At 35.5% G+C, this 25,486-nt stretch overlaps 1 protein-coding gene across 1 annotated transcript; it reads left to right on the top strand.

The window, feature by feature from the left end:
* Positions 1-24,566: 24,566 nt before the first annotated feature.
* LOC138927793 (uncharacterized) lies at positions 24,567-25,130 on the top strand. The gene has a single exon (XM_070283115.1). It carries the CDS (start codon positions 24,567-24,569, stop codon positions 25,128-25,130), a length of 564 nt encoding a protein of 187 aa, XP_070139216.1.
* The last annotated feature ends 356 nt before the right edge of the window (positions 25,131-25,486 follow it).

Below are 25,486 nucleotides of genomic sequence, written 5' to 3'. Positions count from 1 at the left end.
TATAAGAATGACACCATCTTGTATGATGTCTATTTTTTTCTCTTATTTTTTTACAGGTTGATTTCTCACCATTTAATAATCGGGTAAAACAAGTTTTTTTGTTACTTAGAGTGAAATAATTATTAAAAAGTTCGTTCTTAAAATTAGACATTTCGTAAAAAACATTTTCGCATTTTGCGACTTGATTGCTTAATACTAGTTTTCCATCGATTTTGGGAAATCGCTCTAGCGTGATATATTTCACATCTGTTTTTTATTATTAGGTATTTTATATAAATTATTAAAAGTTCTTTATGCAATGTGATTTTAAAAGAAGATATGTCCATTAAATCAGCTATAATTACTGGTTTTTGTTCATGTTTTAATATTTCCAAGATGTCTGCATTGTTTAAAATTTTTGTATTATAAACGTCTATTTTTGCTAGAGTGATTGTGTCAATTAAATTTTGCAGATCAAATGTTAATAATCGCAAGCAATGTTTTCGAAGTGGTAGATCTTGATCAATAAATACTTTTTTAAAATCATCGGAAAGAGATTCTATTTCTTTGAATAATCGGGAATTGATAATAGACTGCTTATTATTGTTTTCAATTAATTCATTAATTTTATTCTGAACTGTAATAAAATCATCATGGTCAGGAGTTTCAGCTATTTCCACTATTTCCACACGGTGCCTAACTCATTTATCCCTCTTTTTGATCTAGTTGATATTAATTGTGATAAAATTAGTTATATTACTTCTAAGTCACATTTAATTTCCCATTGTGACCTTTTATTAGTATCCCTTTTAATATTATCTGATTCCAAATTTATTATTTCTTTATAAAAGCTTAAGTTAGTTACATGGAATAAATCTGCGTATGAATCGTACGTCAATACGTCTTTATTGTCCTTAAATAGAAGATATTCGTGACTTGTATAGTCAATTATTTCTGATTTTGTTAATAAAATAAGGTGTATGAGGTGTATAAGGTGAAAATAAATAAGGTATGAGCACCTGATAAAACATTTTCTGGGAAAGGAAAGAAAAAAAAAGATGATATTTTTATTTTATTTTTGTGAATAATTATATTTCTATTGTTGATTATTATTTTGTTGGGTAAATTTTCTTTAACTATTTGTTTTTTATATCTGGTTTTAAGTTTATTTCTTTCCTCGTGTTCCTTTTCATAGAATACCTGTCCTACATGATATTCTTCTTCTTTTCTGTTTTCGTTATGTGTTTCCAACATTTTCTCTTGAGTATTTTTCAAAAGTTGAGGAATGTTATCGTGCTCTATTTAATTATATAGTACGTCAAAAGGTTTTTGGTTCATTGTAGAATGAATGCTCTGACTATTTCGGAAAAGTCAGTTTAATTAAATTCTTCTTTAATGCATCGAGCTAATTCTGTTAATGTAGAATGTGCCCTTTCAATTTTTCCGTTTGACGTGCTGTGCTTCGGGTCTGCGTAATAAAAAGTTAAATTGCACCTTTGTGCGAAAGAATTAAATTGGGCCGAGGTAAAGCTCGGTTCATTATCGGTCATTATTACTTTTGCTTGTGGAAAATTTTGAAGAAGTTCCATTACTTGAATTTTTATTGGGTGCCTGTTATATTTATTTTCGTTACAAATCACACAATTTTTAATATATTGTAGTATGCACATATACTGAATAACCACTGTACCGAGAGTACTTAAAGGGTGCGCACTATAACACTTTGTTGCAGTGTTTACATTATCCAAAGTCCCGGTCATAAACCCTAAGTGGCCGAAATATGAACCGATCGTTATGACTTAGCCCGCACACAGAAAGTGCTAGTGTCAGCATAATCGTAACAAACGGTCAGCATATGCATACCCCTCGCGCCTCCACTTGAGAGCGCATAACAACGTATATTATTATATTCCTTTATATATAAGTACATAGCCGTCTCTCTGCCGCCGCCTGCGAGCAGCGCTGCTACGAGACTTAGCCTTACTTAGACTTAAGAAATATTGTAAAAGAACAGAGACATTTTGATCGTTGGAGCGGCACCTCAGCTGCTCCATCTAAATGATGGAGCGGCACCTTTGCTGCTCCTTCCAAATAAAAATCCAACTGAAACCAATTCCCTGGAGTTATCCTATCACATGGCGACCGTGACAGGACTAAAAGGGATAGACCCAGGAGGATAATAATTGGAATAATTGGAAAATCGAAAATGAATAATATCTGCACAAAAAAAAAAACACAAAACTACAAAAATATCTACTACCTACAAATCTACAAAAAATCTGAGTGAGTAGAGTGAAGCAATGGGCAATCGCGGAGGAGTCGCGAAAAAAATAAAAAAAAAGAGTCTACGTAAACACTCCACCTCCCGCGTGGGCTACAGCCCAAAAACTTCAAACAGAACTAGATTTTCTGAAAGAAAAATTAATAAACAACAAGAATAAAAGTCCGAAAATTGCCACCACTCACTCAGTATCGATTAAGAAAATTAATGAAAAAATAATAACAAAACCTCCACCACCAAAGCCATTACCAAAACTAAAAAAGACGTGCCCGAAGGATTGCCCTGGACCACTGAACAGCCCCCACTGCAACCACACCTGTGCGAGGACCAGCACCGGTAACGCCTGAGTCCAAAAGGCCCCGGACAGCAGCAGCAGCAGCAGCAAACAGAGTGCGGGAATACGCCACCTCCTGCGCCACCGAGGGAACGTCAGCGTAGCCAAACCGGCGACGACCAGCTGACGTGGGAAAAAAAAGGAAATCAACTGAGGAGAAACATTTTTTTTTAACCCATGCACTGCGTTGCATAATCTTTTTGATTGCACTGCGATGCATATTTTTTTTTATATACTATAATATTTTTTTGAAAAATTGAGCGGAACCTCTTTTGCCCAATTTGAAAGTATGGCCCGTATATCTGTACAAATAATAGGTAGGAAAAAATGTTAGACAAGAAAAAAAGAAAAATTTAGAAAACATTTTTTTAAATTAAAGAAAAAAAATACGATAAATTTCTAAAATTTATGTAAAATTCTAATTCATTTCTAATGAAAAAAAATTATAAATAAAAAATCCTAAAATTTACGAAACATTTTAATACCCTTTTAATGAGAAGTAATAGCATAAGTAAAACAGATCAAATAAATGATTCTGACTATTACTTCCCAGAAAAATTAAGTTACATTACAACATATGACTCAGAGAAAAATATAATAGAAATTGGAAAAACAAAAACATATACAATATCTAAAATGGGTTTAGTAGACACGAAAGTTGTAGATTCCACGGCAAATGTCGTTAATAAAATTGAACCCGGAAAAATCGATCTTCAAACAATTACAATATTGTTAATGATAATCGTCATTAAAATGTTAGCAAGCGTTTTGCTAAAATTATATAAATTACACAACAAATGCTTAAAGAAAAAATTCCAGAGTCAAGCAAATGACCTGGACAAAATCTAAATAAAAAACCCAAAAAAAAAAAAAACAAAAATTATTGTACAAAAATGTAAACACCTACAATCTAAGAAAATGGAATAACATAAAATAAATATTAAAATATATTACGTAATTCTCTTTACAAAAGTATGGCTAAACTAAAGGCATGGATTCGAACAAATTGTACGAGGAGTTATCAATAATTAAAACAAATTTTGACAAATCGTACAAGTCTCTAACTCAGAATAGACCCATTCAAAAGAATACGGTTAGGAAGCACGTTGAAATATTAGTAGAGTGCTTTAATGAAGCGCGTATGCTAATACATGATCATAGGGAAAGATTAAAGCAAGAACATTGGTCACAGGTATCGAAACTTTTGATACGACTACGATCTAATTTAATATTTATTAAACAAAAGTTCAGTTTAGAAATATCATTACCAACCGTTCTAAACACTCCAATAGCAGTTGACACTGCACCTGACTCGGAATCAACAGAAACGAAAGAATCTGAGTCAGAAGAGCTTCCCAAAGTAAACCCCAAAATAGAAGATGAAGACTTAAATAATCTTACTATTCCGGTGGTATACACTGATCTGGATAACTCTACAGATTCAGATACTTCGAGTGTCATAGAATACAAGATAGATAAATCCATCACAGTGGCACAGTCAAATATCGATTTTATTAATACAGCATCTAAGCTTATACCAGTTTTTGATGGTGTCGGGTCAAGCAGCACGGCGTTTAATGTTTATGTTTAAATAATGTGTAAATAATGTTTATGTAATGTTTAGTGTAATTATTAGTGTAATGTTTATTTATTAGGCTTAAGTTTGTACAAAGGCTTTGTTGATCGCAAGCCGACTCTTTCTCGGCCGCTCGACTCAACAAGCTTTCCATAGAGAGTTTTAGCTCGCAGTGTCTAGGTCGGGCCGCCCTCTCCATTATTTGAGAGCTTTAGCTTCGCAGTGACCAGTCGGGCCGCCCTCTCTGTATTTTACTTGAGTCCCTGCATGCACCATAGCCGGTCTATCTGCGGATCATCCGGCTTGATCTGCATGCAGGAATAAACATTTTTTATAACGTTCAAAAGTAACAAATTCGTCTTTTTATTTACGGCATTGAAAACGCTCAATGACCAAACAGATGGTAAGGCTGAAAATTTAAAAAGTTTCATTGATGCTTTACAAATAATACAATCAATAAAAGGCGAGCACGAAGAATTAGCTATTTCCATTATTAAAACAAAGTTAAAAGGTGTCGCCAGGAATCTAATCGGTAATGAAACAACAATTACTGAGGTGATTGCTAGACTAAGAAGCAACGTCAAAGGCGAAACTGTTGAGGTATTATCAGCGAAGCTGATGAATCTACAGCAGCGCAATAAAACTGCTAACCAATACAATTATCAGAATAACAATAGAGGGCGAGGCCCATATAGAGGAAACTATAGAGGCAGTGGTAACTCAAACTGAGGCCACAATAGCAATAACCAAGGCAATGTAAGATTGACACAAAATAATAACCAAAACGCATCGGAAAACTCCCAAAACCCTTTAAATATTCAACAATAAATGAAGTGAGAGTTCACACTATTAATCTCAGCCAAAATATATTCGTTTCATTTTTTAATGTAGCTACTGGGAAAGAACTTATATTTTTAATAGACACAGGTGCTTCTTCGGATAATTTCCAAAACATCCAAAATGATTACATCATAGACATAAAAGGCATAAGTCAAGAAATAATAAAATCCCAAGGTTTAGTTTCTATAGAGATACAGACCACCAATTACATAATTCCACACGATTTTCATATCTTAAATTCACATTTCCCAATTCCATGCGATGGAATAATAGGCATCGACTTTATCAAAAAATACAACTGTCAATTAGACTTCAAGCCATCTGAAGATTGGCTTATAATTAGACCCAATAATTTAAAATTCCCAATTAAAGTACCAATAGCTCATAGTTCTGGCAATAATTCAATACTTCTGCCAGCAAGATCCCAAGTTATTCGGAAAATTGAACTTAATTCAACAGCAGACAGTGTATTAATTCCAAATCAGGAAATTCAACATGGTATTTACGTTGCAAATACCATAGCAACATCCAATAATGCCTTCATAAGACTATTAAACACAATAAATACCGACCAAGTAGTGAGTACAAATAATCTAATATATGAATCACTTTCGAACTACGATGTAGTCAACACAAATCCAGGCAATAGAAAAAAATCCGTACTATCTCAACTGTCAAAAAACTTCCCTCCACAGTTCAAGTCTCAGCTTACTAGCCTATGCACCCAGTATAGCGATATATTCGGATTGGAAACCGAATCAATAACCACAAATAATTTTTATAAACAAAAACTGAGATTAAAAGATGATGAACCAGTTTATATAAAAAACTATCGAAGCCCACATAGTCAGGTAAATTAAATACAAAAACAAGTAGAAAAATTAATCTCAGACGGGATTGTCGAACCGTCAGTATCCGAATATAATAGCCCATTGTTACTTGTTCCTAAGAAATCATCCCCCGGATCAAATGCAAAGAAATGGCGATTAGTAATTGACTATCGCCAGATTAATAAAAAATTACTATCTGATAAATTCCCATTACCTAGAATTGATGATATTTTAGATCAACTAGGTCGAGCAAAATACTTTTCATGTCTTGACTTAATGTCAGGATTCCATCAAATTGAACTAGAAAAAGGTTCAAGAGATATAACGTATTTTTCAACGAGCAACGGCTCATATCGCTTCACGCGATTACCCTTCGGATTAAAAATAGCTCCTAATTCGTTTCAGAGAATGATGACTATTGCGTTCTCTGGTCTAGAACCTTCTCAAGCGTTTCTTTATATGGATGACTTAATAGTAATCGGTTGTTCCGAAAAACATATGCTTAAAAACTTAACAGATGTTTTTGAGAAATGTAGGAAATTCAACCTAAAGCTACATCCAAAAAAAAATTTTCATTTTTTATGCATGAAGTGACTTTTCTAGGTCATAAATGCACTGATAAAGGAATACTTCCAGATGACAAGAAATACGATGTCATTATGAACTACCCAGTTCCGCAAGACGCGGACAGTGCTAGACGTTTTGTAGTATTCTGTAACTATTATAGACGTTTTATAAAAAATTTCGCCGACTATTCACGGCACATAAACAGATTATGTAAAAAGAATGTTCCTTTTAAATGGACGGATGAGTGTGAAAATGCATTCCAATACTTAAAAACAAAACTTATTGAACCTACATTGCTACAATACCCAGATTTCACTAAAGAATTCTGCATAATAACAGATGCAAGTAAGCAAGCATGTGGAGCGGTTTTAACTCAAAATCATAATGGTCTCCAACTTCCCATTGCATACGCATCAAGAGCATTTACAAAAGGTGAAAGCAACAAATGTACTACTGAGCAGGAATTAGCTGCAATTCACTGGGCGATATTATATTTTAGACCATATATATATGGAACGCATTTCTTAATAAGAACAGACCATAGACCTTTAATATACCTTTTCTCAATGACCAATCCCAGTTCTAAACTGACACGTATGAGGCTCGAACTAGAAGAATACGACTTTACAGTCGAATATTTAAAGGAAAAAGATAATCATGTAGCTGATGCGTTATCAAGAATAACCATCAAAGATCTACAAAATATAACTAGAAATGTATTAAAAGTCAATACTAGATATCAAAGTAGACAAAAATTCCGCGCGGAAAATCAAGAACAAGAATTGCCAAGGCAATCTTTAAATAAAGCTTCTAAGCCCAACGTATACGACGTCATAAACAATGATGAAGTACGTAAAGTAGTGACCTTGCAGATAAAAAATATGTTATGTTTATTTAAACAAGGCAGAAAAATTACTGCAGGATATGATGTTAGCGATTTATATACTAATGGAGTTATTGATTTAGACCAATTTTTCCAAAGGCTTGAAATGCAAGCCGGTATACATAAAATCAGCCAACTCAAAGTGGCACCGTGGGAAAATATCTTTGAATATACTTCAATAGATAAATTTAAATTAATGGGCAATAAAATATTGAAAACATTAAGAGTAGCGCTACTCAACCCGGTGACCCAAATAACAAATTTAAAAGAAAAAGAAGCAATTTTGTCTACATTTCATGATGATCCAATTCAAGGAGGTCATACTGGCATATCAAAAACTTTGGCCAAAGTAAAAAGACACTATTACTGGAAAAGCATGTCTAAAGATATAACTGAGTACGTAAGAAAATGTCAAAAATGCCAGAAATCAAAAATAACTAAACACACAAAGACCCCTTTAACAATTACAGACACACCAATAAATGCTTTCGACAGAGTGATAGTGGACACTATTGGTCCACTGCCAAAATCAGAAAATGGCAATGAGTATGCAGTCACTTTAATATGTGATTTAACTAAGTATTTAGTTGCCATACCTGTTCCGAATAAAAACGCCAATACTGTCGCTAAAGCAATATTTGAATCTTTTATCCTGAAGTACGGTCCAATGAAGACGTTCATTACGGACATGGGAACAGAATATAAGAATTCAATTATAGACGATTTGTGCAAATATTTAAATATTGAAAATATTACATCCACAGCACACCACCACCAGACAGTTGGAACAATAGAAAGAAGTCATAGAACTTTCAATGAATACATACGATCTTACATATCGGTTGATAAAACTGATTGGGACGTATGGCTTCAATATTTTGTCTTCTGTTTCAACACGACCCCCTCTATGGCACATACTTATTGTCCATATGAGCTAGTATTCGGTAAAACAAGTAATTTGCCAAAACATTTTAATAGAATAGATAGTGTAGAAGCACTATATAATATAAATGACTATGCTAAGGTATAGATATAGATTAGGTAAGTATAGATTAGAAGTAGCCTATAAAAGAGCTAGAGTTATGTTAGAAGCAAATAAGAATAGAAATAAACTACTATACGATCATAAAGTAAGGGATATAGATATATCAGTAGGTGACAAAGTTTTATTAAAAAACGAGACAGGTCATAAGTTAGATCCTAAATATACAGGTCCGTATATAGTAACGGAAATATTAGATAGGGATAACATAGTAATAAAAAATGATAAACATAAAAAACAAACAGTTCATAAGGATAGATTAAAAATCTTTATTTCATAAATTGCACTTAGTATGGCCATACAAAGACACACATACATACATAGATAAATAAATACACATATTTTTTAATAATTTCATTTTCTATGGTTCTAACAACATAAAACAAAACAAATAAAAAAAAATGTATTAATTAGAAATTTTTATGTAGGGAGATGTTATGGAGGGAATTATGGAGGGAGATGTAGTATGCACATATATTGAATACCAACTGTACCGAGAGTACTTAAAGGGTGCGCACTGTAACACTTTGTTGCAGTGTTTACATTATTTAAAGTCCCGGTCATAAACCCTAAGTGGCCGAAATATGAACCGATCGTTATGGCTTAGCCCGCACACAGAAAGTGCTAGTGTCAGCATAATCGTAACAAACGGTCAGCATATGCATACCCCTCGCGCCTCCACTTGAGAGCGCATAACAATGTATATTATTATATTCCTTTATATATAAGTACATAGCCGTCTCTCTGCCGCCGCCTGCGAGCAGCGCTGCTACGAGACTTAGCCTTACTTAGACTTAAGAAATATTGTAAAAGAACAGAGACATTTTGATCGTTGGAGCGGCACCTCAGCTGCTCCATCTAAATGATGGAGCAGCACCTTTGCTGCTCCTTCCAAATAAAAATCCAACTGAAACCAATCCCCTGGAGTTATCCTATCACAATATTCTTTTTATTTTTTTGAAACAGTTTGGCCAATAATATAATTTACTGATCTGTTTGTAATTCTCTTCTAGCCCCCTATGAGCATGGCTGTGTGTTTCTTCTATTATTATAGCTTTATCTTCCTCGATTTCCACGTCTTGTAGAAAGATTCCTGTAAAAAGGAATGTGTTTGTGAAATTATTTTTTAATGGTAATTGAATTTGAAATAAGTCCTCTAAGGTACAATGAATTCCTACCGTAATGTTAGGTGGAAGATACTCTCTTAATATAGTTGTTAAATTTTCTGGTGGGTAATATTCAATTAAATGTCGTGTCCTTTCAAAGATTTTCAGTGACTCATGTATTGTATACCTCCCCGTTGTTAATAACAGTTGTTGTTTAAATTGATTTAACGGTTTACGGGTCTCTTATATTACATTTTCAAAACTACTTTCAGCTGAATGCTGTGTGTTCTGATCTGAGTCTGACTGGTCTGTTTGTTCTATATCGCTGTCAGTAATATTATTTATCTGAATTCGAGATAATGCGTCTGCAACTACATTTGTTGTACCAGGCTTAAATGTTATTTTCGGTGTAAAACTTTGTATGAAAGAATACCATCCTTTCATATCTACATTGGGGTTTTTATCCGAATTTGTGTAAGATAAAGTTTGATGGTCGGTTTGAATTTCAATTCCAATAACTCCGTATAAGTAATTTCTTAGATTTTTAAGAGCCCATACTATCGCTAAAAGTTCCTTCTTATTAGTAGCATAAGCTTGTTCTGTTTTAGACAAGGTTTTTGAAATAAAAGTAATTAGTTTTCCTTCTTGAGATAAAACTGCACCAATTGCGACGTCTGAAGCGTCGGTGGTCAAGGTAAATTTTTTTATTATAGTTTTTTATTATAGGTTGAACTAGTTCTACTTGAGCATTGAGATTTTCTCTCAGCTCGTTAAAAGCTTTAATTGCTGGTTCATCCAGCTGAATTAACATTTTTGTTGACATTCTTTTTGAGATTTTGCCATTATGACCTCCAAGATATTTTGTTAGAGGTTTGGCTATGTAGGCGTAGTTTGAAACAAATTTTCTATAATAGCCCGTAAAACCTAGGAAACTTCATAGTTCCCAAATATTTTCTGGATGCGGATATTTACTATGGTTTGGTTTCAATTTTCTCTGGGTCTGTCTTGATGACGTTATAAGATACCATGTATCCTAGAAAACGGGTTTCGCGTTTGAAAAACTTAGATTTTTCTAAAGAGATTTTCATGTTTGCCCTCAATAATATATTTATAATTTTGTTTAGATCTGTATAGTGTTGTTCAATTGAGTTTGAGAATATTATAATGTCGTCCATGTTTTCCCTATTTGTTCTCTTAGAATATCGTCCATTGCTCTCTGAAAGATTCTTGCTGCATTTGTTAATCCGAATGGCATTGAAAAAGCTGTTTTTTCGACATCAGATTCTTTCATTAGTATCTGATGAAATCCTGACTCTAAATCTATTGTTGGAAAATATCTTGCTTTTCCCAAATTTGATAAAATTACTGATGGGTCTTGCATTGGGTACCTGTCAGGTATCGTACTTTCATTTAATTTTTTATAATTAATGACGAGTCTTAATTTACGGCTTCCGTCTTGATTCTCTCCCTTCTTTGGGACTACCAGAAGTGGTGAATTGTAAGGGCTTCTGCTAGGCCTTATTATTTTTTCTGATAACATTCTTTTGATTTCGCTATTCACGAAGTCGTTGACAGATAGAGCATACGGATACTGCTTCCCGTATATTGGCCTATCGTGGATAAGATTTATTTCCCCCTTTATGTCTGTTCTAAAAGGAATTTGCATATTTATCTTTGAATGCTCCTTTTCAATATAGTGAACTATCTTTTCCCTCAATCCGCCTAATTGGTCGGTACCTATATTATTTATTTGATTTTTGACGGTATTTACTTCGTCGGCACTCTCAGGATTTTTAATTCCCAAGATATTTTTATTTTTATTGACGGATATTTATACGTCGGCGTTCTCAGGTTTTTTAGTTCCCAAGATATTTGTATTTTTGTTGACGGATATTTCTACGTCGGCGTTCTCGGGATTTTTAATTCCCAAGCTTTTCTCACTATTTTCAACAAATAATGAATCTGTGTTTTTGCTACCATTATCATCAAAATACTTTTTTATAATAAATTCTTTTAATGATACTGACTTCCCTCTCTTTCTTTCAAGCGAACGGTCGTGTTTTTTTGTGCGCACTGCGTTTATGACAAATATTGGTAAACCGGTGTTTACATACTTTGTGAATTAAATCTTGTGAATCTTAACAATCTTAAAGCCTAAACCGTTTCGCTTCGCGAGTGCTGTGGTATATTTGGAGTCGAATTAATAATTTGTCAAAATTCTATTCCAAGCATAGCTCAGCTCTGCTTCTTCCCCGGCTTATCTATATTTCTGCATTTCTCTTTTGCACTCTTTCAAAGCTCCCGCTTCGGCTTCTCGTTTGGCACAGTGGTTCAAGGTATTGTGTTTTTTAACTTTTTAAATATTAATTTTTGTTTTATTAAAAAAAAAAAATAAATAAATAAAATGGAATATAAACTTGTCTGTGCCATTAAGTCTTGTAACAAGACAATTTCCTCATCCCAGCCTGCCATCCATTGCTGGCTATGTGAGAACGTCGTACATGCCAAGTGTGCCGGTTTCACTGCATCAGTTTCGGATGCCATTTCCCGTAGGTCTGGGATACATTATTGTTGTGAAAATTGTCGTGCTGTGCAAGGCGAAATGAGGTCGTTCATGAGACAGACCAAAAATGGATTTAAAGAGCTGATCACTGGTTTTCGTAAAATCAATGACCAGCTCTGTGCGCTGGACACTCAGTTTCGTGGCCTTCAGCTGCTAAATGAGTCCCCTAAGCGTAAGAAATCCGCTGTTTCTGATCCGCCTCAGCCTGCTCAGCCGACATTAATGCAGCCGCTTATATCTCTGGCCACCCCAAGGGCTAGAACTGAGAAAAATTCGTCAGAATTTCTCAGGGATAATGAGCAATTGTCTGATATGTCCGCCATGGCATCCCTTCAAGTGATGCCACAGGTCCTAGGGAACGAAACCCCCATTAGAGTCACCCAAAAGGGTATTCCACAGTCCGGACCACCGGCACCGACTGATGCTGCAGTTCTCGTACCTGCGACACCAAAACCCTTACAGGTGATTCCTCCATCGAAACATATATTTGTTTCTCGGCTTGCCCCTGATACTTCAGAGATTGATATCTCGGCTTATATCAAAGCCAAAACAAAAGCCGATATAAAAGTGGAGGACATAACTAAATTTAAATATAATTATACACGGCGCACGTCTTCTTTCAAGATTCGTGGGAGTGAGACTTCCCAATATCGGAACCACTGACCAACCCTCCACCTCTTCTTTGGCTACTAACCCAAAAAACTAGTTTCCTCACTAACTCTTACCTATCAGAATACTAAGGGGCTACGTAGCAAACTCCCCAAGCTATATTCTGATAGTTCTTTCTTTGCATCCCATATAATAGCATTTACAGAAACTTGGTTAAATCCGGAGATCTTTAGCTCCGAAGTTTTTCCAAGTAAGTAGACCACTTTTAGACGGGATCGATCTCAGCGAAGAGGAGGTGGAGTCCTCATTTCGTCCTATGTCTGAACCGCCTACATATTGGCAGCATTTGTCCGCCATTCGATACGTCTCTAATCTTATGACGGATCGTGACCAACTCGTAGCGGTGGGCGACTTTAATATCCCAGAATTAAAGTGGTCCAACGTCGATAACTCACCATCTTTGTCACTTATAACTTACCATGACTTCACCGCGGGCATGTTTGACATGTCCCTAGGTCAGATCAATCATGTTAGAAATTCGCTAGGTCGGCTTTTAGACTTATGTTTTGTATCTGATCCTGATGGTACTGCTCTCTCCAGAGCTTTTCCCCTTTCATCCCCAGAGGATCCATATCACCCCACGCTGGAGGTCTCAATTGAAACCACTCCTGGTATCCATCAGATGTCTCCGAGCGTAGTAAATAAGATTCGCTGTTTCCGTAAAGCTGATTTTTAGAAACTTAATAGCCTTATCGATACATTTGACTGGTCTGATATTCTGGCGTGCACTGATCTTAATGTCACTTTAGAAAAATTTTATTTTACTTTAAATACATTTTTTGACTCATGTGTGCCTTGGAAATATCCGTCCGCTTCAACAAATCCTCCTTGGTTTACAAGGTGCCTCGCTAACTTAAAAAATAAAAAAAATAAGCTTTTACTTAAATATAAAAAACCTGCAGTAGTGTTGATTTCTCAAGATACCTACTAGCTCGGTCGAATTTTACCGTGCTTAACGCTGAATGTTATAGGAATTATATTGACCGCTGCCGGATACTATTTACTCAGGATCCAAAGCAGTTTTATAATTTTGTAAACACTAAGCGTAAGTTTGAAAACCCCTGCTTACGTTTGAAAATTCCTCTGCGACTTCTGATCAGGCCATTGCCGATCTATTCGCAGAATTTTTTCAAACAACTTATTCTCCTCCTAAATTGACTGATCAGCCTTACGAATATAACATTCATGCAGAAAATCTTATTTTCTGTCCGTTTTTTTCTGAGAACAACTTATTATCTGGTCTTTTAAGGGTCAAACCCATTTATTCGCCAGGCCCCGATGGAGTACCAGGCTGTGTGCTAAAATACTGTGCCAGGGCTCTGTGCAAACCTCTACTTAGACTTTTCAACTTATCTTTGGAAACCTCGATTTTTCCCCTTAAGTGGAAGGAATCATTTATAATTCCCCTACATAAAAAAGGGAAAAAGTCTGAGGCTGCCAACTACAGAGGCATCTCTAAGTTGTCGGCAATTCCAAAGTTATTTGAAAAATTAATTACCCCTCATTTGCAACACCTTTGCTCTTCAATTATCACTCCTTGTCAGCATGGCTTTATTAAGCGTCGCTCCACCACCACAAATGTATTGGAGTTGACATCCTTTATCATAGATGGCTTTTGTAAGGGATATCAAACCGATGTAATTTACACAGACTTCAGCAAAGCATTTGATTCAGTTAACCACTCACTCTTGTTGAGTAAACTGAATATGCTGGGTTTTCCTAAAGACCTCTTAACGTGGATCTCCAGCTACCTAGATGGAAGGACACAAAGAGTCTTATTTAAAAACATACAGTCCCGTCTGGTCCGTGCCACATCCGGCGTCCCTCAAGGAAGTCATCTTGGCCCGTTATTATTTACGCTTTTTACAAACGACTTGCCCCCTGCTTTAACGAACTCTCTAGTTCTTATGTATGCAGATGATGTAAAGCTTTGTCTTCAGTACAAATCCATCTCTGCCCAATGCAGTCTTCAGTCTGACCTTGATAACTTTCAAGAATGGTGTTTAGCTAATGATCTAATACTTAATGGATCTAAATGCAAACATATGTCTTTTTATCGTTCTTGCCCTCTGCAAGCTACTTATTCTATTAATGGGATTGCCTTAGAAAAATTAACCCAGGTTAATGATCTCGGCATCCAGTTAGACATCAAATTTAAATTTGCCGACCATATTTCCTTAATGGTTAATAAGGCTAAAGGAGTCCTTGGTTTTATCAAAAGGTGGTCAAAAGAATTTAATGACCCCTATATAACCAAAACACTATTCATTTCTTTGGTCCGTCCTATACTGGAGTACGGTTCATGTGTCTGGAGTCCCCAATAGGGAGTACATCAGGACCGCATAGAATCCGTACAAAAGAACTTTATACTGGGATGCAAATCTTTAGCTTCCATCCTACAGTAGCAGACTTAAACTTATAAACTTACCTAGCTTAACAAATCGTAGGACAATGCTCGGTGTAGTCCTTCTGCATAACCTGATTAACGGGGATGTAGATAGCCAGCATTTACTAACACGCTTAAATTTTAACATTCCTAATAGAAGGACTCGAAACTTTAGTCCTCTGTTCCTTAGCCGTTGTAGTTCGACATATGCACTGCATGACCCTTTTAGGGTATTATGTTCGAACTACAATGGTCTCTACTCTATTACATCTCTTTCCTGTCCCTCTAATTTAAAATATAGAATTTTAAATTTCCTTACTAACTCCTCTTAGCTTAACAAATTTCAATTAGCTTAATTTGTACTAAAATATCGTTTCTCGAGCGCCCCTCGGTCGTCTGGGCCTCTAAGCTTTATGATGAATACAGGAATGCTAGCTGATGCTCTTATTGATGCAAAAGCCATTTCCAAATTCTAAAAGATCGCGAAAGAAAAAAAAAAAATGGAAGAATATTATTTTCTTCAATTAAACGTATTTTATTTTTCTCCTCATTATCATAATATTTTTACTTCTCCTGTTTTCCATTATATTCCAAGATTCCCTTATCTATATTTATTATAGCTCCAATTTTTTTTAATAAATTGAATCCAATTAGAATATCAGATTCCAAACCTTCGATTTCATAAAATAATTGTTTTGTTTCAAATATATTTATAATATGGTTATACCTAATAATTGAGTAGCCATGAACTGTTGTTACCTTTTTGTATATTGGTAACTCTTTATTATTCTAAAAAATTGCCCTTCTTATGTAACAAGCAGTGCCTCCTGTATCTATTAAAACTTTTAACTGCTTCTTGGTTTTTCGATCTATCCTATTTAAATAAGGCATTCTTCTGTAAAAAAATGTCTGGTCTAAAAAATGGTCTTCATTGATATTATTTAATCTGGTTACTTTATTAGCTGGCTGACTTTCTGTTCCATCTGATTCCTTTTTTTGAGCTTGAGTTTGCTCTCTATTTTGATTTGTGTTATAGAAATTTGAACGATTTTTATTTTGATAATAATTATTATTATATCTAACTTGATTATCATTTGCCTGCCAATTATTATATCTTCCTTGGTTACTATTTTCCTGCCAATTTTGGCTCGGCTGCTGATTGTTATTAGATTTATTCTGAAGTTGAATCGGTGGATCAACATCCATTGGCTCGATAGCTTGTTGCTTATGAATATTATTTTGATTATTATTTTGCCAAAAATTTCCCTTTTGTGGCCAACTGTAATTTTGGTTATGATTAAAATTATTTCCCATTTTAGTGGTATTATTATTTTCCCGTATTTGATCAAATCGTAAGTTGTTTCCCCGATATTTACTTTCATTTTTAAGGGGTTATATACAGTTGTGATATATGAAAAAATAGATTTTTTTTTTATTGCATATTCTTTAAGTATATTCTATTGGGAATACTCTCACAAAAATTCATAATGATCGGAGCATTAAAACCGAAGCTGTAGCTATTTATAGCACACTATCTGCATATAAAACTTGAACAAAATTGAAACTTTAAACGCGATTATCTCAGAATCTTTTTTTTGGGAAATTACCTTTGCGGTGGACACGATTACTAAAAAACTACTTATCCGATCAACACCAAATTTTGACCACTTATTTATTATGATATTAGCTAGTCCGTGAACGAGGGATTTCCGTATTTCATTTTTCTCCTCATTATCATAATATTTTTACTTCTCCTGTTTCCCATTATATTCCAAGATTCCCTTATCTATATTTATTATAGCTCCAATTTTTTTTAATAAATTGAATCCAATTAGAATATCAGATTCCAAACCTTCGATTTCATAAAATAATTGTTTTGTTTCAAATATATTTATAATATGGTTATACCTAATAATTGAGTAGCCATGAACTGTTGTTACCTTTTTGTATATTGGTAACTCTTTATTATTCTAAAAAATTGCCCTTCTTATGTAACAAGCAGTGCCTCCTGTATCTATTAAAACTTTTAACTGCTTCTTGGTTTTTCGATCTATCCTATTTAAATAAGGCATTCTTCTGTAAAAAAATGTCTGGTCTAAAAAATGGTCTTCATTGATATTATTTAATCTGGTTACTTTATTAGCTGGCTGACTTTCTGTTCCATCTGATTCCTTTTTCCATCTGATTGAGAAAAATTCCATCTGATTGAGAAAAATTTCCCTTTTGTGGCCAACTGTAATTTTGGTTATGATTAAAATTATTTCCCATTTTAGTGGTATTATTATTTTCCCGTATTTGATCAAATCGTAAGTTGTTTCCCCGATATTTACTTTCATTTTTAAGGGGTTATATACAGTTGTGATGTATGAAAAAATCGATTTTTTTTTTATTGCATATTCTTTAAGTATATTCTATTGGGAATACTCTCACAAAAATTCATAATGATCGGATCATTAAAACCGAAGCTGTAGCTATTTATAGCACACTATCTGCATATAAAACTTGAACAAACTTGAAACTTTAAACGCGATTATCTCAGAATCTTTTTTTTGGGAAATTACCTTTGCGGTGGACACGATTACTAAAAAACTACTTATCCGATCAACACCAAATTTTGACCACTTAATTATTATGATATTAGCTAGTCCGTGAACGAGGGATTTCCCATTTTTTGGGGAGGAAAACTCCTTTTTTAAAGCACAAAAAACGAAAATCTTATACCTTGAAAAAGAACATTTTTTGTTAAAAACGTCGCCATTTTTTTTTTAATCAAAATTTTTAAAAATCCCTCGTTCACGGACTAGACAATACAATATACTAACTAAACTTTTTTGAATTTTGGATTTCGGATGAACCGTTTTCGAGAAATCCTGTCCACCGCAAGACACCATCGAAAAAAGACGATTCGGGAATTCAGCTATAACATTTTTGTTATGTAATATTTTTTTATGAAAAAATTTAATTAGGTACCCAGAAACATGTACTAAACAACGTCGGTAAAACATTTTTCATAAATATTTTTTATGGTGTCAAAAAAAAATCGATAAAATTCCATATTCTTGCGCGGTACAACTGTATATAACCCCTTAAATCCATTAAACCTATTTGCGAATTGAGCACGGAAGTTGTTTGATTCTAATTCTTGGACCTTTGCCAAAGCATTGGGCAAATCTGGTGGATTTAATGAGAAAAGAGTTTCTGAAATAGATCCATTAAGTCCGGATATAAATACTCGTAGAGCATTTCCCCTTATTGAATTGTTTGTTTCTTTGGTAATTACACTGTCCTTTCCGTATGTCATTATGGTTTTTTTTATTAGTAAGGTCATTTTTTTATTGACTTCGTTGTAGTACTCAGTAATTGTCATTCGTCCTTGCCTGAGGATACTTAGTTCTGACTCGAGAACATGTATTGGTCGTTTGTCACTATATATGAAGTCCAATCGGGATAAGATTGCTTTAAAATTTAAAACTGTGCCATGATTGGTAAGAGCATCATGGGCAGCTCCCATAATTTAATTTCGTAAAATTGTTAGGGCGATAAAATATTGTTCACTTTCAATTTTATAGAGACTTATTACAGTTTCTGCAGCTTTCCTCCAACCTACATATTGTGTTGGTTCCCCTGTGAAATTTGGTAAGGATTTTACCACTTCAAGTGTTGTATCGAATTTTATAGCTGGGTCAATTGTTTGTATTTTATAATCTTCCTGTTGTGACTGCGCCGATAGAATACGGGAGTCACTGAATAGCAGAAGTCTGCTATGGGGACTTTGCTGTTGCCGTTTTATAAAAACACAGGGTTTGTTTCAAGTATGTCACTTAATTTAATTTGAATTGATTTTAGAGATCAAACAATGTTGGCAGTATAAAAAAATGTGTTTTAGTCGTAATAATTGGAAGAAGCTTAGAGATGTCCCGCTTTCCAAAGGGACCGGGGTCTCGAGATCGATAGACATCAAGCAGGTATCGATTGTAGGGTTGTGGTATGCACTAACATTACGTAATGAACATTACGACAACGAAAATGACCGTACACTTCCACAGTTTTTGCATCTGTGGCAAGCCTTCCTTCCAAACATTCTACTTTCCTGCTAACTTCATTCAATTGAGCGTTTATTAATCTGTTTATCAATTCTACTGTTAAACCGCCGGCTGTGGCTACACTGCCGCCAGAAAAATTTGGTGCTGAACCTCCGGTTGCCATTGTTAAATTTTATTCACAAAAGCTATTTATCAAATCCTTTAGATTTAATCTTTATATTATTTTTTAAATCGCGAATCTTACTTTTTGCAATATATAAATCTTATATTATTTTTCTCAAATTCACTGATCTTAAATAATAATCTTTAATTTTTTATTATTCTAAATTAATTCCTCATGATATTGCCCCGTTGGGGTCTTCCTTCTGTGTGGTTGGTGGTTGATCGTCCTTCCTGGATACAGTTGATTAATGAATAGAGAATGTCCTGTCTTCCTTCCTTGGTTTTTCTTGTTGGAGCGAGCTGTCGTTTTTATTTGAAAATGTCCTGCCTTCCTTCCTTGATTTTTCTTGTTGGAGTTGTCGTTTTATTTGTTTTTGTTGTTCTTGTTTGTTTTTTTTTTTTTTTTTTTTGTGCGTTGATTTTTTTAGTTTTGTGTTCTTGTAATTGTTTGGTTTAAAATTTCGGTCCACCTTTGTTTTAATTCACTCTTTATGGATTATTTCATTAATTAATTTCCATTTACTTTGTTGTTAACGATCACTGTCACTTGGTAATGTCGTTTGGTGGATGTTTTAATTTTTCCACAAAAAATGTTGAGTTGTTGACCGCGCAGAGTCCGTTTATGTTTAACTTATTTTTCATTAAACAATTTTTTTGGAGCTGTATGTGACGCGGCCCCACGAGTTGGGCGCCAGTTAAATTGTTTGTAGTTCGGTGAATTAAAAAAATGTAAATTTTATTTTTTAATTATACAACTTGGTGTTAAGCCTTTATTTATTAAACGTAATTATTACAAGACACTTTTGATTTCTCTTAAATATTTTTTGTCAACCGTTCGCGGTCTTGGTCAAAAAGGGACTGACTACTTAGTTCTAAATCTGATCCAAAGAACCTCGGCCATCAGTTGTGTTTAGATTAGAGGCTTAAGATGAAACTTTCGCATCTTATTGTGAAACTTGATTAAACTGATCGATGCAATTTGGTGGGTACTTGAAACGCAAAAGGCTTGGTTGGGTTTCGGAGGGAAGCTGATGTTTACTTTTGATTTTGATTTGTTTATAGGGAACCGAGATCGGACCTCAGAGCCAAAGACAAAGCCGAAGGCAAATGCAGAGTTTGAAAATATTGTTTATAAAATTCATAAGTGGAAAGCCATAAATGGCCTGGATTTATGGGTTGGATAATTGAGCCAAAGATCAAGCCAAAGGCAAATGCAGAGAATGAAAATATTGTTTATAAAAGCCATAAGTGGCCTGTGTTTAGGGGTTGGATAACTTGCATGCATCGTACACTACCCGAACTTTGGTCGTTGTACTGTCCTCCTTTACCAAGGCGTGGTGTGGGCGAGTGGGGGGCAAAACTAACACATGTTTTAAATTTGAGTGTGTGCGTTTATTCTTCGTTAATTCAAATGTTGGAATGGGCACTAAAATGAGCATTTTATTTTAAAAAAAGGCTTTGCTACCAACATTTCTTAAACAAATGAAAAACTACGCTTCCCTATCTATATTCTCCATGAAAAAAACTTTTTCCAACCCAACTTCTGAGAAAATTTTTCCCAGTGGAAAATTTTTGATTTTTAGTTTGGGCTGTCAAATGAATTAAAATGAGAGCAAATGAGAGAGCTTCTAAAAAAAATTTGAGAGTGCTCACACTGTCAGTGTGCCGGCAGCGCTGCGGCAGAATTTCCTACCCTATACACGCGTGCTATGTAAAATGAGAGTTTGCCCACCATGGATTTAGATGCATGTGAAGCACTTAATTAATTAATTATAAACATAAAACTGTCACTTTGAGCGGCTTTGTTTTTTCATTGATTCAATGAATGGTTTTTTTTTTATAACCGCGAAGATTTTGAGTCCAAGTTTATCTGAGCATAAATCTTTTAGTTTTTCAATTAATAATGTCTTTTTTTTTTTTGGTCTGAAAAATTCGCCTGAAACTTTCCAACGTTGCATGAACAATTTATTAGAAGATTTAATATATCATCATTGCCTTATTTTATAAATAATTGTAATTGTATTTTATAATAATTGTATTTTCTACTTCATTAGAGGAACACATATTGTCTCTAAAAAATTGTTTTCAAAACTTCGAGAAGCTAATCTTAAACTTCAACTTGACAAATGTGAGTTTATGAAAAAGGAAACCAAATTCCTTGAAAATGTAATAACAACAAAAGGAATAAATCCAAACACAAAATAAAATTGAGGCAATACAAAAAACCAAAAAGAGATAAAATCATTTTTAGGTGTCTGTGGATTGTATAGAAAATTCAAACCTGATTTTGCCAAAATTGCAAAGCCTATGACTTTAAAGTTAAAGAAAGGTTCTACTATAAATGTAAAAAAATATTATTTAGAAGCATTTGAGAAATTAAAACTTCTCATTTCGTCAGACCCAATTTTAATTTACCCTGACTTGAAAAATTATTTTCTTTAATAACAGATGCTAGTAATGTCGCCATAGGCGCAGTCACAAAATCATAAACCTATTTGCTTTGCTAGCGGAACTCTTAATGGATATAAAATGAATTATTCAGCAATAGAAAAGAGCTTCTGGGCCACTAACTATTTTAGGTCTTATCTCTCTGGTAGAAAGTTTGAAATTCTTCGCAATCATAGACCATTAGTTTGGCTTCATAATATAAAAGAACCGAATATGAAATTACAGAGATAAAACTAAACGAGTTTGACTTTACTATTAAATATTTGCCGGGAAAGGAAAACCAGGTAGCTGATGTCTAGTCTAGCTCTGTCTAGAGTGAAGCTAGAAGAAAACTTTTTAGGAGAATCGCCCGATAGTACCAAACAATTCCCCACAATAGCAACAGTACATAGTGCACAAGAAGATAATCAGAATTATATACATATAACGGAAAGACCGGATAAAACCAACCTTAAGATAATTTATAAAGAAATGAACCATGAATATATAAAATAATGAGTTAAAGAATATTTCCTCTTCAAAGAAAGTGTTATTTATTTTCCTTGTGACATAGATTTCATAATATTTATATTTCTTATATAAAGATTATCAGCTCAAATAACTTAACCGAAGTTTTGAAAACCAGTACAATATTAATAGATGTCCAAACATTCGATGAATTAAAGTAAATTGTCCTTAAAGCTCACGTAGAATTATTACATCCAGGAATAGAAAAACAAACAAACCTTTTTAAAAAAAAATATTATTTTCCCGATTATCAATGATTAATTCAAAATATAATAAATGAGTGTGAAATTTGTAACCTTGCTAAAACAGAACACACAAAACTTACATTTGAATTAACCTCAGAAACCTTTAACCTCAGAGAATAATATTTTAAAGATTTTTACATGATCGATAATAAACAATTCTTATCTTGCATTGATATTTATTCAAAATATGCTGCTTATATTATTCAAAATATATTCAAAAGAAGCAAAAGGGGCATTACTCAGGATACTTAATGAAATGGGTAATTTAGGAAATTAAAGCTGACAAAGATTCCGCATTTATGTGTTCAGCATTACCACTCTGGCTTCAATCAGAGGATGTACTATAGTCACAAGTAAAAATGGAATTTCTGACATAGATTTCAGATTTCATAATTTTTTTACATTTTGTATTGTAATAAATTGGTTTTATTATGATATTCTCATAAGTATCGGCCAACTATATCCGATTATTGCGATATATATCCGGTTTTAACTGCAAGGGTATATCAACTTCGGCTTCGCCCGACGTTATCTTTATTTTCTTGTTTTTAATGATAAATTGTTTTTGCATTTTTGATTATCCAGTTTTCGTCTAGAATTCGTCCTCACCACAAGAGGCCTCTTTTAGGATCTCCGCAAAATTGGCAGATATCAACGTTCCCGATAATTATTTTTGGCAATAAAAAATATGTTAATATGGTTTTAAGTTGCCATAATACATATACCTGCCAAGTTTCACATCCTTAAACCAAATAGTTTGCCTTGGAAAAATTCTTGAATGCTGTATATAACCCCTTAAATGTTTTTTGACCGCAGCTTTTGGAGCATCTTAAAAGGTATAATCGATCCCCGTATTCAAGAATGGATATGAAATGTTTAACATGTAATCGGAAAAATTTCCCATTATTTGTTGTACGGTGTTTTTTCGGTACCTTGAAAACTAAAACTTTGCGTTAGACTTTGTTCCTGTTTTTATATTTAAAAATCGTATTACGTAAGCTATTACTCGTTTTCATTTATGCAATTGAACTTTTGCATCATTTGGATTAAGGATTCCTCAATGATTGGCGGCCATTGGCCATTTAATTTTTGGCTCAGTCAACCATTTGGGCCCTCTCCACCAATTCACAATGGTCCAAAAGCCCAAATTTTTGGGCACGTCCACCGACGTGCAGAAATGGGCTCATGTCCGCTCCGAACAGAACCCTGCGGATCTCGCTAGCCGGGGCGTAGCTCTCCAAGATCTTGCAGGTAACCAGTTGTGGTGGCATGGTCCTGACTGTCTGCAAAGGCCTCGCAGCGACTGGCCCTCTCAAGGCAATGGTGCCCCCGTGACTGAGCTCAAGAAGCGAGCAGTCAAGGTCCATGTTGCGAAGGCGAAGATCTTCTGGAACGTTTTTCTACACTCGACAAGGCATTACGAGTCCTTGCCTATGTTCATCGCTTCATCCAGCGCGCGCGGAAGATACGATCCCCGTTCGAAGAGCACCTGGCAGCTGATGAGGTTACGTCGGCTGAACGTCTTCTAGTTTCCGTCACTCAGCGCAGACACTTCATCTCTGAGATGGGCTGCTTAAGTGAAAAGCATCCAGTATCAGCATCCAGTCCGATTCAAAATCTGAACCCCTTCGTGGATTTGCAAGGCCTTATGAAAGCCTGCGGCCGGGTCACGTCCTCTGAACTTCTCCAATATGACGAACGGCACCGCAACTAATGGGAGAACTACCTAAGGAACGGACGCTCTTCTCGCGCCCATTCACGTATACCGGTGTTGATTATGCTGGTCCTTTCGAGATAAAAAACTATACGGGGTGGGCCTGTCTTATCACAAAGGGTTATGTGTTGGTGATTGTATGCTTCTCCACTAAGGCCATCCATTTAGAGCTTACGTCGGACCTTACGACCGAGAAATTTCTGGCGGCTTTCGCAGGGTTCGTGTCCCGGAGAGGATGCCCCCGTCAAGTGCAGTCCGATAACGGGAAGACCTTTGTGGGGCAGCTGCTCTACTATCCCGCGATTTTCTCCAGAGCCTAAAAGGGACTGTGACCAGTGCCTATAGTCACCAGCAGCTCCTCTGGCATTTCATTCTTCCGGGAGCTCCCCACATGGGGGGCCTGTGGGAGGCAGGCGTCAAGAGCTTCAAGACCTTGTTCTACAAGTCCACCGCCACGCGGAAATACACCTTTGAGGAGCTGGCTACTCTCCTGGCGAGAATCAAGGCGTGCCTGAATTCGCGGACACTCGCGCCAATGTCCGAAGACCCTGCTGATCTTTTGGCTCTTACACCCGGGCACTTTCTTGTGGGAGGCCCACTTCTTGCCACGGTTGAACCCGAGATAAAGGGGGATACCACTTCTATCATTAATCGATGGCAACACCTGAAGGCTCTTCAGCAGCAATTTCGGCTGCGATGGAAGGAAGAGTACCTCGAGGAGCTCCATAAGCGGAAAAAGTGGCTAGCCCCTACGAGGGATCTCCGCGTTGGGGATATGGTCGTCATCAAGGAGGACAACCTTCCGTCCAATGAGTGGCGACTAGGCAGGGTTGACGCGGTGTATCTAGGATTCGATGGCCATGTCCGCGTGATCGACATCCGCACCGCACGAGGGCTCGTCAAGCTAAGGCCGTGCTTCTTCCGTTGGAAGCGTCCGCCTACCCACAATAATTAGGCATTTTTTCCGCTCCACTGTATTGTGCTGTCTCGTAGCTCTACCCGTAGTTCCAAACAATAATTCCCACCGATTCAAAAAACGTTATTTGTTCCTTCATCATATTTCCACGCATGATGAGTGACTACGCCCACGCAACGCCCAGTCACTCGAGAGCAGATGTAATCGAGGTATTCAATCATACCGATGACGAGTCTGTAATGGGATCCATCCATTAAAGAAGTGTCGGCGCTTCCTTCGCCTTAGTGCCGAGAAGCGGCTCGGTGCGGAGCGGTATTGCTCGAGCTGCCTGGCCCACGAGCACTCCGACGGATCCTGTCGGCGTGGTGACGGCTGTAAGACGTGTGGTCAGGATC

Source organism: Drosophila bipectinata, chromosome XR, assembly GCF_030179905.1.
Source record: "Drosophila bipectinata strain 14024-0381.07 chromosome XR, DbipHiC1v2, whole genome shotgun sequence".
Taxonomy (NCBI): Eukaryota; Metazoa; Arthropoda; class Insecta; order Diptera; family Drosophilidae; genus Drosophila; species Drosophila bipectinata.
Note: the sequence above shows the minus strand (reverse complement) of the source record. Positions and strands in the feature narration are given on the sequence as shown.

Bases quoted from the DNA above. Each gene is read 5' to 3' on its own strand.
- LOC138927793 (XM_070283115.1), top strand. From the start codon at position 24,567: ATGGGGGGCCTGTGGGAGGCAGGCGTCAAGAGCTTCAAGACCTTGTTC.